The 14,954-nt window shown below is 52.8% G+C and overlaps 1 protein-coding gene across 1 annotated transcript in view; it reads left to right on the top strand.

The window, feature by feature from the left end:
* Positions 1-8,270: 8,270 nt before the first annotated feature.
* Positions 8,271-14,954, top strand: part of ZNF385C (zinc finger protein 385C) — a 70,396-nt gene continuing 63,712 nt past the window's right edge. Inside the window, exon 1 of the mRNA XM_054281425.1 lies at positions 8,271-8,330. Within this exon, the coding sequence (XP_054137400.1) occupies positions 8,294-8,330 (37 nt within the window). The 5' untranslated portion in view covers positions 8,271-8,293. The remainder of the gene's footprint in view (positions 8,331-14,954) is intronic.

The following is a 14,954-nucleotide window of genomic DNA, read 5'->3' as shown; positions in this document are numbered from 1 at the left end:
TGTTCTCCCTGACAGGGATGTTCTCCCTGCCTGGGATGTTCTCCTTGGTAAATGGAACATCTCCCCTGGGATGTTCTCCTTGCCTGGGATCTTCTCCCTGCCTGGGATGTTCTCCCTGCCTGGGATGTTTTGGGATGTTCTCCTGGCTGGGATAATTCCCTTGGCAAATGGAACATCTCCCTTGGGATGTTCTCTCTGCCTGGGATGCTCTGCCCTGGCCAGGATGTTCTCCCTGACAGGGATGTTCTTCCTGACAGAGGTGCTCTGTCTCAGGCATCACAAAAAAATCAGATAAATGCATTCCTGGCCCTGGAAAGCTGCTGCATCCCAGATTCTGATGGCATGAAGCAGATCCCAGGACAGGCAGCTCTCTGTGTCCCAGGGCTGATATCCCCACTCAGGATGCTGGATCCTGCCTGGACCTCACCTGGACTCCCTCACAAGTGGCTGGGGCTGAACAATTTCCATCCCTTTGATTTGCCCTCCTTTACTGTTTCTCCACACAGCTTTCAGCTGGGGCCTGTCAGGTTTCTCCTCCTCCCCTCTGGCTGCATTAAAGGCTCTCCCCAGCCCTGGCACCACCTCTGGGGTCCTGTGGGACATTGCCAAAGGTCCTGAGGGTGGAGAAAGATGACAGCATGGAGGATTGTCACTGTCACTGTCACTGTCTGTGGGCTGCTGCTCTGAAAACACCGGCCTGACACAGGCACAGGGTGTCCCATCACCTCCCCTCTGCAAACCCCAGCAAAGCAAACCCCAATAAAGCAAACCCCAGCAAAACAAACCCCAATAAAGCAAACCCCAGCAAAACAAACCCCAGCAAAGCAAACCCCAACAAAGCAAACCCCAGTAAAGCAAACCCCAGTAAAGCAAACCCCAGCAAAGCAAACCCCAGCAAAGCAAACCCCAACAAAGCAAACCCCAGCAAAGCAAACCCCAGCTTTAGGACTGTCCTAAACTATCCCAGGGCTGTTCCCCTCCTGCTGGGCTCAGTGCCACCTCCTCCCAACACCCAGGCAAGGCTCCCTGCTCCAGCTCTGCTGAAGCAGCAGCAGCAGCACACCCAGACTCCTTGCATATAAATATTTATGCACTGATGCAACACTTTTTCTAAATATAAAGCTTTATCTGAAATTTCATTTAAACATTAAGTGTAGATAATTTATTTATAATTAATGTAGACATCAAGCCCCATCTCTGGAATGCCTGGGAGCTTTCATTTATAATTGGGAGGTAAGGCAGGAGCTAGAGGCTTGGCTCTTATCAGTTTCATTTTAATTTTCCTCCTACAGCAAATGAAGCTGGTGCAATTCATCTCTCATTAGGAGGAAGCACAAAACTCCCCTAAAATAACAGTTTTATGGGGAACAGGTAATAAACCCATCTTTGTTCCTCTTTGATAATGTCACTGGGGCTCACAGATCCCACCAAAGTGTTGCTCTCCCTTAAAAACAAATCCATGAAAAATTAAAACCACTTTCCTATATAATAAAATTTACTCCCTGCAATTATGCAGAGGGAGCAGTTATCGGCCTTCTGTAGATTTTAATTAAAAGTTACAATAGGAAGGAAATAACAAGGGCCATAAAACAACAGCAGCCTCTCCCCTGACAGTGAATTATTGGTGCCTCTCAGAGTGATGCTCAGTGCTGGGGTCCCTCTTTCACTTCTGCAGCTCTGGGGGAGTTCCTGCACCCATGGGTGCCCAAATGGGGGCTCAGCTCAGCTCTGACCCCTTTGTGCTCTTGTTTCTGCACCCCAGTTACAGAATGGGGCTGTGGTGCCCATGGGGTGGGGTTAGGGTGAGAAATCACAGAATCACAGAAATTCAAGGCTGGAAGAGACCTATAAGATCATCAAGTCCAACCCGTGTTCTAACTATTCGACTAGATCATGGCAGCAAGTGCCACATCCAGTCTTTTTTTGAACTCCTCGAGGGATGGTGACTCCACCACCTCACTGGGTAGATGATTCCAGTATCTGACCACTCTTTCTGTAGAATACTTCCTTCTTAATTCTAACTTGCATCTCCCTTGACGCAGCTTGAGACTGTGTCCTCTTGTTCTATCTGTTGTTGCCCGGAGAAAGAGACCGACCCCCAACTCACCACAGCCACCCTTCAGGAAGTTGTAGAGAGTGATGAGGTCGCCCCTGAGTCTCCTTTTCTCCAGGCTGAACAACCCCAGCTCCCTCAATCGTTCTTCATATGGCTTGTGCTCCAAGCCCCTCACCAGCCTCGTTGCTCTCCTCTGGACACGCTCAAGCAACTCAACGTCCCTCCTAAAGTGAGGGGCCCACAACTGGATGCAATACTCCAGGTGAGGCCTCACCAGTGCCGAGTACAGGGGAAGAGTGACCTCCCTGCTCCTGCTGGCCACACCGTTCCTGATAGTGGCCAGGATGCCATTGGCCCTCTTGGCCACCTGGGCACACTGCTGGCTCATATTCAATCGACTGTCAACCAGCACCCCCAGGTCCCTTTCCACCTGAGCACTGTCCAGCCACACCGTCCCCAGCTTATATCGGTGCAGGGGGTTATTGTGGCCGAAGTGCAGGACTCGGCACTTGGACTTATTGAAGATCATCCCGTTTGATTCTGCCCATGCATCCAACCGTTCCAAATCTTTCTGCAGAGCCCTACGTCCCTCTAGCAGACCGACACACATTCCCAATTTAGTATCATCAGCAAATTTACTAATAAAAGACTCTAAGCCCTCATCCATGTCGTCAATAATTAGGATTAGGGTTAGGGTCAGGTTTGGGATCAGGGTAAGGGTTAGATTTAGAGTTAGGGTTAGATTTAGGGTTAGGGTTAAGCATTAAGATTAGGGTTAGTGTTAGGGTAAGATTTAGGGTTAGGGTTAGCATTTGATTTAAGGTTAAAGTGGGGGTTAGGTTTGGGATCAGGGTGAGGGTAAGATTAGGGTTAGACGTTGGTTTAGGGTTAGATTTAGGGTTAGGGTTAGCATTAGGATTAGGGTTAATGTTAGGGTAAAGTTTAGGTTAGGGTTAGCATTTTATTTAGGGTTAAAGTGAGGGTTGGGTTTGGGATCTGGGTGAGGGTTAGGTTTAGGGTTAGATGTTGGGTTAGGGTTAGTGTTAGATTTAAGGTTATTTTTAGGGTTAGGATTAGTATTAGGGTTAGGGTAAGGTTTAGGGTTAGGATTAGCATTTGATTTAGGGTTAAATTGAAGGTTAGGTTTGGGGTCAGGTTGTGGGTTTGGTGAGGGTAAGGGTTATGTTTAGGGTTAGAGGTTGGGTTAGAGTTAGAGTCATTTTTAGGGTTAAGATTAGCTTTAGGATTAGTGTTAGGATTAGGTTAAGGTTTAGGTTATGGTTGGTATTTGATTTCAGGTTTAGGTCAGGATTATGATTAGTTTTAGGGTTAACATTGCCCTGCTGATGTGGCTGTGCAGATCCCAGGGTGCAAACCACAGTCCAGCTCTGTCAGGCTCTCAGGGCACAGCTTCTCCCCGTTAAATCCCTCAAGGCACGTGGGTCCTGTCTGGGTTCACCCAGCATCCCCCATTCCTTCCTTGAGAAGCATCCTGTGGCAGAGTGGGGCTGTGGGAGCTGCGTGTGCCTGGCCCAGATATTTCACAGAGCTCACAGAGCCCATCAAAGGCAGCTCTCACTATAAATAGCAGTGCCCAGGCTGGTGCAGGGGCTGCTTTGGGAACACAGCTCCTCTGTCACCTGCAAACACCTGCTCATGTGGCAAGTGCTGCAGCTCTGGAAAGCATTATTCCGTGTTTACAGCAGCTCCAGAGTGCAAGTCTTTGAATTCAGACGAGCCTGAGGTGTTCTCAAAAGCAACCATGGGTGTTTGTGGGGTCAGTGCCCCTCACCCACGCTGGTTTGGGGTTGAACTTCCCAGAGCTGGGTCACTGCTAACCGAGCTGATGACAAGCAGGTGAGAGCCTTTCAGGTAGCTGGTTGTTAATTGCTGTTGTTAATTGCTGCCCTGAGATGTGCAGGATGTCTCCGTTTCACCTGAGTGCCTGAAGAACGAGTCTGGACTCTTCACTTTTCGGTCTTGAGGTTGTTTATCAATTCTTATCTATAAAATTTTCTTTCTGCCCAGCCCAGGTCTGCTCAGCAGGGCAGCCACAGGCACTCTGTGTTGTCCTTTTATACTACAAACTACGTATAACATATTTACACTTAATTCCCAATACCTATCACCTGTGTTAGACAGTGCACTCCTATTCTAAACCAATCCCAAAGTGCCAACATCACTGCAGAAAATGGAGAACAAGAAGAAGAAGGAGAAGAAAGACAGGACATGCCCAGATTCCTCCCTCTTGCCTCTTGAACCACAAAATTCTACATTGCCACCCTCTCACAAATTCACTATCATTCTACTCAAACTTTTGTGGCTTGTAACTCCTCACACACAGCTGGTGATTGTTTCCAGCCCTTGGGGTGGTGTTAGTTTTTTATACTAAAAGCTACGTGTACAATATTTACAATTACTTCCCAATACCTATCACCTAAGTTAGACAGTGAGCTTCTACTCTAAACCAGTCCCAAAGTGCCAACATCACTGCAGAAAATAGAGAACAAGAAGAAGGAGAAAGGCTGGACATGCCCAAGTGCCTCCATTTTGTCCCCATAACCCCCATACCAAAAATCCCAAAATCTACATTCCCACCCTGTGATAATTTTATTATTACACCATTCAAACCTCTGTGACTTTCAGGTCCTCATACAAAGCTGGCAGCTTGCTCCTGAGGTCACAACCAAATCCCCAGGTGTTTTGGGCTGTGTGCCAGCATCTCTGAGCCCCTAGAGGGGTCCTTGGTCACTCTGGACACCCAGAGGGATGCACTGAGCTCCAACAAGAGCCAAGATGTGGGGCTAGTGCAGCTGCACTCCCCCATGGCAGCTCTGTGCTCTCTGGACTCTGGAGCTGCTGGTTCACACCCCAGCACCCCACAATCCATATCGGCACTTTGTCATGGCAATCAAGGTGAATTGAACCACCTGGAGCCCACCTGGGCTCACTCAGCTCCCCCTGGGCTGCTGCTGCCCAGTGCTGCTGCTCCTTTAACCAGGTACAGCTGCCCAGTGTTGCACTGCTGCTCTGCTCATTGCCTCCCTGCATCCTGGCTGTGAAGGTGCTAAACCCCCCCCTGCTCTGGCTCTGGAACGTTTATGAAATCTTTATGGGCTTTTGAAAAGATTTTAATTCCCTGACAGCGCTGCTTTCGGTGGGGAAAAAAAAAATAAATTATGACTCAATGAGCAATTACAGCTCAACAGCTGCTGAATGGCCACGGCAGCTGCTGGAGCAGCTTGGCTGAGGAGCCACAGAGGCTTCCTGGCCCCACACAGGGAGGGGCTGGCACTGCCAGGGACACGGGGGTGGCACCTCTGCAGTGACACAGGTGATGGGTTACAGGTGACAAGCTGTCCCAGACGTGACCCCATTGAGACATTGCCAATGCCAAAGGTGGAACCACAGCAGCCCAGGGATGGGGGATCCCTCCTGCAGCACCCACTGGGTCCTGTCAGAGCCCAGGACATTGCTGTGGCTGCCCTGGGTGACTCCACACCCTGCAAGGGGCTCAGAGACCCTGGCACAGAGTCAAAACCACCTTTTGTGCCTTCTATTTTAACCCATAGAAACAGTTATCAACTTTGTGTGAAGATTTACAAACCTGTCTGGGGGCATGTCAGAGCTGCCAAAGGATGGAGGACATTGCTCTAATTGTAAAACTCCCTGTTTGCTGAAAGCAGAACTGCTGAGCTCCAGAAAGATGAAGAAAAAGGAAATATTGCCCTGACAGTGCCCATTCCTTCCTGGCAGTGCCCATTCCCTCACAGCTCCCTCCTTCCTGGCAGCACCCAATCCTGTTCCCCCAGAGGCTCATTTCTGCTTCTCCAAGTGCACAAAATTGCTGCACAGAACCGAGAATGGGGTTGGGAGAAATTTTATGAGCAGCTCCAGAGTGATGGAGGGGGCTGGGGGTGCTGTGCCCTCTGCTGCTCTGTCCCATGGCACTTCAGATGACCTTCTCTTTATTTACAGTTTTGTCTTCAGTTTTGGACATATCTGCAGCAATCCAAAATGTCTGAGGGTGACCATGAGATTGGCACAAACAGGGACAAAGAGGCTGCCCTTGGAAGGGAGAAGCCAGAGTTCACAAATGCATCCCCAGTGCTGGAATTCTGGGAGCTGTGGTCATCCAAGATCCTCATCTCTGCACTTCCTGATCCCCATGGAAAGAGAGTATTGAGCTGTTTCTTCTCACATTTTACATCTTGAATTTCTAATTTGTAGCTCAAATAAAAATGAAACCAAAGATAATTTAGTCACTCCATCAACAGGGGGTACATTCCTACATCAGGATGAGGCTGAAAGGGTTAAAGTAAATGAAAAAAAAGTGTGGAAAAGACCCAGCCCTGCCTCAGCTCCTACACCATCATCATCAGGCTCCTGACAGCCAAGGTGCAGCAAAGTTTGAGATCCATTAGAGCGCCTGTAATTATTTATAGGGATGCAAAAACCCCCATCGCACACTGTGAAAATCAGATGGCACGGCCAACAAATGCACCGAGCTTTGGCACAAGGGCTCTGGAAACCCAAAGTGATTTATGGTGAGGCTCAGTGGTGCCACAGTGGGGACCTGGCTCTGGCAGCAGCAGGGAAAGGACTCCTGGTGTGGACAGGAGGGATCTGCTGCTGCTGTTCCAGGATCTCCAGACCCAGGAGTAACTCACACTGGGATTCCTCCCTGGCAGCTGCTGGCCCTGGAGCCTCCTGCAGGCACGGAGGGGTTTGGAGCAGCTCTGCCCCCATTTCTGCCTCCTCCAGCCTCTGCCAGGGGCAGCACTGGGACCAATCCCACCTCTGCATCCTGGCACCAATTCTGTGTTTTTATGGAAAAGCAGTGAGCAGGCAGCTGCCCCTGGGTGTCTGCTGGAGCACAGGGCTCTGGGCCAGAGCAGCTCCCTCCCAAAGCTCAATTAGCAGTTTTGGGAAGTGCTTTGAGAACCTCTGCAAAGTGTCCTGGAGGAGGGCAAATTGTGATTATATAACGTGTCTAGACAGCGAATTCCTCGGGGCGGGCAGCAGGAGGCTTTTCCATCTCCTCTCCTGTGTCAGCACTGTGTGGCCCCGCTGAAAGGTTCTGGGAGCTGCTAAAATATTTAACAACGATGACAGCGACAGCCCAGCTCCGACTTTTGCACTTAAAATTGTTGATCTTAGCACAAGGCTGAGCACAGGCGCCTTTGCCTGGCGGCACCTCTGCGATGACAGAGGAGCCAGGAGCGTCTCAGGCCGTCCCCTCCCTCCATCCCGCCCCTCGCTCTGCCTCTCCCTCCTGGAGCAGCCGGGCATGGCCGAGGTTCTGTCCCTGGGTCGGAGCAGGGCTCTGCCATCGGCACAGAACAGCGTGTCACCTCCCTGGGAATGTCACATCCTTGGGGCTGTCACCTCCCTGGGGATGTCACCTTACTGGGGATGTCACCTCCCTGGGAATGTCACCTCCCTGCAGGGCCGGGCTGTCTGTGCCACTCAGGGTATGTGCCTGGCACCTGTCCCCTCATTCTCCGGGGCGCTGGTCACACACAGCATCTCAGCACCCTGAAATTCAGGTGTCCTCCCCACAGCCCCGCGGTGTCACCCTCCTCTGTGACACACACCTCAGCGACCCCCCAAACCCCCTGGAAAGAGCCTGGAGAGCTCCTCTGTGCCACCATCCCAGCCTGGGGCAGCCGTGAGCGAGGGGTGCGCGACGGGAGGATGGCCCCGAGGCGCTGGGGATGCTGCGGGATGCGGAACCGGGATGTAACACCGGGATGCAGAACCGGGATGTAACACCGGGATGCAGAACCGGGATGTAACACCGGGATGCAGCTCAGGGATTCAGCAAAGGATGCGGCCCCGGGATGCAGGACCGGGATGCAGCTGTGGGATGCAGAACTGGGATGAAGTCCCGGGATGCAGCTGCAGGATTCAGCCCCGGGATGCAGCCCCGAGATGCAGCTGCGGGATGCAGCTGAGGGATGTAGCACGGGGATGCAGCACCGGGATTCAGCCCCGGGATGCAGCACCGGGATGCAGCTGCAGGATGCAGCCCCGGGATGCAGCTGTGGGATGTAGATGCGGGATGCGCCGCCGCCGTTCCCCTCCCACTCCGTGCGGCGCCCAGGGGGGGTTGGACCGCGGCGGCGCGCGCGCTGCCTTCATCCCCCCCTCCTTTCCTCCTCCTCCTCCTCTTCCTCCTCCTCCTCCTCCTCCTGGAGCGCGCTCGCACGCCGGGAGCGGGGAGCCGGCGGGAGGATGCTGCAGACGGCGGCGGAGCCGGGCGGCTGGGCAGGTACGGGCGGCCGCGGGGCCGGGCTGCGGACACGGGGAGTTGCGGGCTCGGGAAAGTTGTGGGAGGCGGCGGAGGATGCGCTGGAAAGGCCCCGGGATTCGGGGTCGGGGCCGGGTGCTCGCCCCGCGGCACCGGGACACGGGACAGAGGGCGGCGGGGGCGGCGGGACCCCGGCCCGGAAGGGTCAGGGGAGACGGGAACTTGAGCAGAACTTCAGCGAGGTTCCCTCTCCGAGCGGGACCCGGTAACCCCGGCTGGTCCGGTACCCCCGGTACCGTGGGGTGTGAGCGGCACCGGGCTCTGCCGCAGCGCCTGGGCATGGGCATGGGCATGGGCATGGGCATGGGCACGGGCACGGGCAGCGCTGGCCCAGGAGGTGCCGGTGGTGCTGCCCAGGTGGGGCAGGGGGCGGTGGAGCCGCGCTTGGGCCCCTCCGGGCCCGGCCGCGCTGTCACCGCGCACAGCACACCCAGAGCCGTGCCCTGCTGGGATCCGGGCTGGGAACGCAGCCGAGGCTCTGGCTGCACTCTTGGCTCTTACGGAAGGACCTTCAGAGAGCTGTACAAAAGCTCTTTCTGTCGGCCGTGTCTCCGGGTGGGAGCAGCGCGGTGCCCTGCTCCAGGAATGTGGAGGCAGAAGCGGATTGAGGCTCTCCCCCGACCCTTTCCAGCAGACTTTGCTAACTCGGAGCAGCACTGAGTTATGCTGGAAGCTTTTACGGAGTTTGCATCGGGGTGGGCAGGGCTGGGGCTTGCTCTGCCCCGGGGCAAAGCCCGCGGATCCCGCACAGGGACGTGCCCGTGCCTGCCCTTGGCAGCGCCGCTCCTGCTGGATGGGCGGGTGGCAAAACAACAGCTTGGCACAAGATTTGTTTGCAGAGCAAAATTCGAAAGCGCTGCCTAAACAGAGGAGATGGTTCTGTGTGAAGGGTGAGGGGCTGAGAGCGTGGCATTGCACTCTTGGGGCTTCCAGGTTGGTTCAGCCTTGCTGCTGGAGCCGCCCCTGCAGCTGGATGTGTCTGGGTGTCCCATGAAGTGTGGCAGCACTTTTGCCCTACAGGGACGAATTTTGGGTGAAAATGTGAGGCAGGAGCTGGCCCTGCCCTGCTCAGCACATTGGCTTCACCCCCTGCTCACCTGGGATGTCTGAGTGGGGATTGGAGATGTTTGTGTCTGCAAACAGCACCGATGGGCAGTGTGTGTGACAGCCTGCAGAGAAATGAGGCTCTGTCCCGGCTGCCAGCCTGGCTGGGACTTCCTTCAGCCACCACCATCCAAATCCACCATCATCGACTTTTTTTAAGTGACCGCAGGTGTTTTTCCAGCCCAGTGGCTTTGCTGAATGTCACTTGTGTGGGAGGGCTCCGTGGGGATGGAGGAGCTGTGCCGGTCCCTTGGTAGCTGCCAGTGTGATTCTGCCAGGCAGAAGCTCTCGCGCCCTATGCAGAGTTCAGGGCAGGGTGAGGATGCCGTGCTCTGTGGATTTTGTGCTGGCTCTGTAATCTGCCACGTGCTGGGGAAAGGCTGCTGTGCCCCTGGATGTGGCTGTGCCTGTGAATGCTCAGAGCAGGATCTGCGTGAGCAGGGCTCTGACGTCACGCCAGGCTGTGCCTTCCTGCTGTGAGCCTTGTGCACGAACATCCCTGGGCTGGCATTCCTGGGCTGGCATCCCTGAGCTGGCATTCCTGGGCTGGCATTCCTGGGCTGGCATTCCTGGGCTGGCATCCCTGAGCTGGCATCCCTGGGCTGGCATTCCTGGGCTGGCATTCCTGGGCTGGCACCCCTGGGCTGGCATTCCTGAGCATCCCTGGGCTGGCATTCCTGGGCTGGCATCCCTGAGCATCCCTGGGCTGGCATCCCTGAGCATCCCTGGGCATCCCTGAGCGTCCCTGGGCATCCCTGGGCTGGCACCCCTAGCATTCCTGGGCATCCCTGAGCTGCCATCCCTGAGCATCCTTGAGCATCCCTGAGTTCCCTTCCTGAGCATCCCTAAACTCCCATCCCTGAGCTCACACCCCTGAGCATTCCTGAGCTCCCATCCCTGAGCTCCCACCCCTGAATTCCCATCCCTGAGCTCCCATCCCTGAATTCCCATTTCTGAGCTCCCATCCTCCTTGCCTGGGGCTCCAGAGCAGCTGCTCTCACTGCCCAGGTGCTGCTTGACTCTGACAGAGCAGCAGCCTCTGCATGGAGAATTTGGGAGGCTGTTTAACAGCACCAGAAGTCATAAACATTTCTGGGAGCTGGTGGCTCACTGGCCTCAGGGCTTGGACCTCAGTGCTGAGCTGTGGAGGGGCTGCATGTCCTGGCCATGCTGGGTGAGGGCTGGGGTCTGGCTGCTCAGGTGAGGAGGGTCCATTGTCCTGGATGCCATCCCATGCCATCCCATGCCATCCCATCCCATCCCATCCCATCCCATCCCATCCCATCCCATCCCATCCATCCCATCCCTCCCCACCTGCCTGATGTTCTCTGCTCTCTTTATGTGGGTTCATGCTCTGCCCAGCATTCCCAGCTGTGCCAGGACAAAGTGTCACTGGGGACAGGGACAGGGACATGGACAGAGCTCATCCTGCCTCCTGTTCACCCCCATGGGCTGGCAGCAATGTGCAGAGCCTGGAGTGATGCCCACCTGGCTGTGACCACGTACAGCAATTCCCAAATTCCACAATCATTCTTGAGCATTGCCCCAGCATCCTCAGACATCACTCCTAAAGGAACCCTGGTCTCTGGGCTCTTATTTGTTGTATTTCTGGGGATCTTCCTCCTGTTTGGCTTTTATCTGATGTTCCTGGGGAGATCAATGTATTTCTAGGAGTGCACAGCCCAGGTTTGCTGTTGACTGAACCTTTGCAGGGATGTTCCCAACCCAGCACTGGATATGTCACATCCTTTTACACTGGTGAATTCCCAAACCTGCTCTGGAAGCACCAGCCAGTCTCCAAAATGTGCTAGATTTACACATTAAAAGGGCAAAAATTTCCTTTCCGAGCCCTGCAGCCCTTCCAACTGCTTCTCCTCAGCTCAATCAGGACTGGAGTTTGAGTGTTCCAAAGCCAGAGCCCTCGGTTCTGCAGCTCTTTAATCATTTCTAGGGATGATAAAAATGCAAAAATGTGCTCCCAGAGCAGAATAATGAAACCCATGAGGGTCTATTTGTCAATTTAGCAACGATATTGTGATGTACAAAGGCTGTTTCTTAGTATGATGTTCTGAGATTGCCTCCAAAATAGCTCCATAATTTCTGTGTCAGAAAGCCCCTGTCAGGAATTATCTGCGTGCTCTCAAGGAAACCCAGGCTGCAGCTGCACCCTAACAACTGCTCCATTTCTCTTGGAAATGCAACAATTTACTCACCAGTCATCAAAGGGAACCTGCAGATTGAGGAGCCATTCTGTGAGCAGGGGATGCCCCAGCTGTAAAACTGCTCCATTTCTCTTAGAAATACAATTTACTTGCCAAATGGAACCTGCAGATTTAGGAGCCATGAGCTGCTCTGTGAGCAGGGGATGCCCCAGCTGTAACTGCTCAATTTCTCTTAGAAATACATCAATTTACTTGCCAGTCATCAAAGGGAACCAGCAGATTTAGGAGCCATGAGGCATTCTGTGAGCAGGGGATGCCCCAGCTGTAACTGCTCCATTTCTCTTAGAAATACAATTTATTTGTAAAGGGAACCTGCAGATTTAGGAGCCATGAGCTGATCTGTGAATAGGGGATGCCCCAGATATAACAACTGCTCAATTTCTCTTAGAAATACAATTTACTTGCATAGAGAATCTGCAGATTTAGGACCCATGAGCTGGTCTGCGAGCAGGGGGTGCTCCAGCTGTAAAACTGCTCCATTTCTCCCAGAAATACAATTTACTTGCCAAAGGGAACCTGCAGATTTAGGAGCCATGAGCCATTCTGTGAGCAGATGATGCCCCAGATGTAACAACTGCTCCATCTTTCTTAGAAATATAATTTATTTGCAAAGGGAACCTGCAGATTGAGGAGCCATGAGCTGCTCTGTGAGCAGGGGATGCCCCAGCTGTAACTGCTCCATTTCTCTTAGAAATACAATTTATTTGTAAAGGGAATCTGCAGATTTAGGAGCCATGAGCTGCTCTGTGAGCAGGGGATGCCTAAAAACTGCTCCATTTCTCTTAGAAATGCAATTTATTTGTAAAGGGAATCTGCAGATTTAGGAGCCATGAGCTGCTCTGTGAGCAGGGGATGCCCCAGCTGTAAAACTGCTCAATTTCTCTTAGAAATACATCAATTTACTTGCCAGTCATCAAAGGGAACCAGCAGATTTAGGAGCCATGAGGCATTCTGTGAGCAGAGGATGCCCCAGATGTAACAACTGCTCCATCTTTCTTAGAAATACAATTTATTTGTAAAGGGAACCTGCAGATTGAGGAGCCATTCTGTGAGCAGGGGGTGCCCCAGCTTTAAAAACTGCTCCATTTCTCCCAGAAATACAATTTACTTGCCAAAGGGAACCTGCAGATTTGGAAGCCATTCTGTGAGCAGGGGATGCTCCAGCTGTAACAACTGTTCTATTTCTCTTAGAAATACAATTTACTTGCCTTGCAGACTTAGGAGCCATGAGCCATTCTGTGAGCAGGGGATGCCCCAGCTGTAAAACTGCTCCATTTCTCTTAGAAATACAATTTACTTGCCAAAAGGAACCTGCAGATTTAGGAGCCATGAACCATTCTATGAGCAGGGGATGCACCAGAGGTTCCCTGGTGCAGGTGTTGGCATTTCAGAGGCACCAGGATGCCCTGGCCATGGCACCAGGCTGTGGGCACAGGGAGAATTTTGCTCTGCATGTCCCCAAGCACTCCTGACTCCACAGGGGCTGAAGGCACAGAGAATCCCTCGCTGTCAGAGGGCCTTTTATTGTTTTATTTTATATAAACCCCATCACTTTTCCCCTGAAATGTAAACAGCCTTTTCCCCAGGATGGATTCCTGGCAGAGGGGCTGCTGGGGCCCTGCAGGGGTGGGCTCAGGAGGAATCCTGGTCATGGGAGAGGTTTCTGGAGGAACCTGGCTCTGGTGAGAGCTCCCAGCCCTTGATACAGAACAGATCTGTGCTGCTTTGAAATGGGAACGTTCCCGAGTCGTGATTTTCCCTGGCCTAATTATGGAAATTTTTTAATTAGTTGATAAGGAAGATCACTGGGAAATTGCAAAGGAAACATTTTGAGGTGAAGCTGGGTCTGCCTGGAGCCAGGAGCTGCTGCAGCTGCTGGGCTCAGGGTGCTGAGGGAGCTGAGCATCCTTGATGCTTCTTTTGGTGAAGTTTTGGGTTCCCCTGGCCCACAGGTGTGATGCTGGCAGCTCTGGGCCAGCTCTGCTCACTGCCAGTCAGGTTTGAGCTGGGGGCTCTGTTGGGGATCAGGCTGTGCTCCTCTGTGTCCAGTTTGAGCATTTCTGCTCTGACATCTGGCCCCTGCAGCAGGAATTGCTGAATGTGGGGTGGGTTTTGCCTGTTTAAGATCATGGGGGATTCTCATCTTCCTGTCACCCCCAGTTCTCTGAGAGCTCTGCTGCCTTGGAACTGCAGAATTCTGCCTTGGGGACATCTTTGGTGACATCTCTGTAAAACCACTGGCAAAGGGCTAAGAGCTTTTTTTGAGGATATTTTTCCCTTTATCTGTTGAAGCAGGAGAGATGTGAAACCAATGATTTGCCTCTTGCCAGTTGCCACTTGGCTCTTGTGCTGCTGCCCTGGATGTCCCTGCCAGGACCAGGACAACCTGGCAGAGATGCCACTGGTGGAAACCAGCAGGGAACGACCCAAACCTCCTGTATTTTGTGGATGTGGGTAACTTCTGCCACATTTTGTTTTTTTTTTCTGAACTTTCTCTGTCAGTTTGTGTATTTTGCTGCCCTGGATGTCCCTGCCAGGACCAGGACAACCTGGCAGAGATGCCAATGGTGGAAACCAGCAGGGAATGACCCCAAACCTCCTGTATTTTGTGGATGTGGGTAACTTCTGCCTAATTTTAGGTTTTTTTCTGAATTTTCCCTGTCAGTCTGTATGTTTTGCTGCCCTGAATGTCCCTGCCAGGATCAGTACGGCAGAGAAACCAGTGGCCACCACTGGTGGAAACCAGCAGGGAACAACCCTAACCTCCTGTTTTTTGTGGGTGTGGGTAACTTCTGCCCCATTTAGGGGTTTTTTTTCTGAACTTTCCCTGTCAGTTTGTGTGGTTTACTCAGCCAGGTGTCCAGGGGGCGTCAGTGCTGTTTGTGTTGGTCGGAAGCGCTGCTGCTCCGCGTTCCTTTGAAGGGCTGGAGGCACAGAGCTGCTCTGTGCTCTTCTGAGGAGCCTCAAACGCTCGTAGGAAAAAAAAAAAAAATCATAAAAATCCCAAACAAGGGCAGCCTGTTATGGAGCCAGCAGGAGATGGGAGTGGCACAGAGCTGGGCTGGGGCAGGTTCTGCACCTCAGAGCCCTCCCAGCCAGAGCTGGGTGTGCTTCCTCTCATCCAGAGCCAGGGCCTATAAATATCCCATCTCCAAATTTTCAAGAAGTATTAGGAACTCTCCAGGCTTATTTTTGAGGGCTGTTACGAAAGGGTTTTAGAGGATTAAAGCTCTCCCAGATTAATCTGCGCTCAGCCAGG

Source organism: Melozone crissalis, unplaced genomic scaffold (genome assembly GCF_028551555.1).
Source record: "Melozone crissalis strain CALT ecotype California unplaced genomic scaffold, PUWL_Pcris_2 ptg000032l_1, whole genome shotgun sequence".
NCBI lineage: Eukaryota > Metazoa > Chordata > Aves > Passeriformes > Passerellidae > Melozone > Melozone crissalis.
Note: the sequence above shows the minus strand (reverse complement) of the source record. Positions and strands in the feature narration are given on the sequence as shown.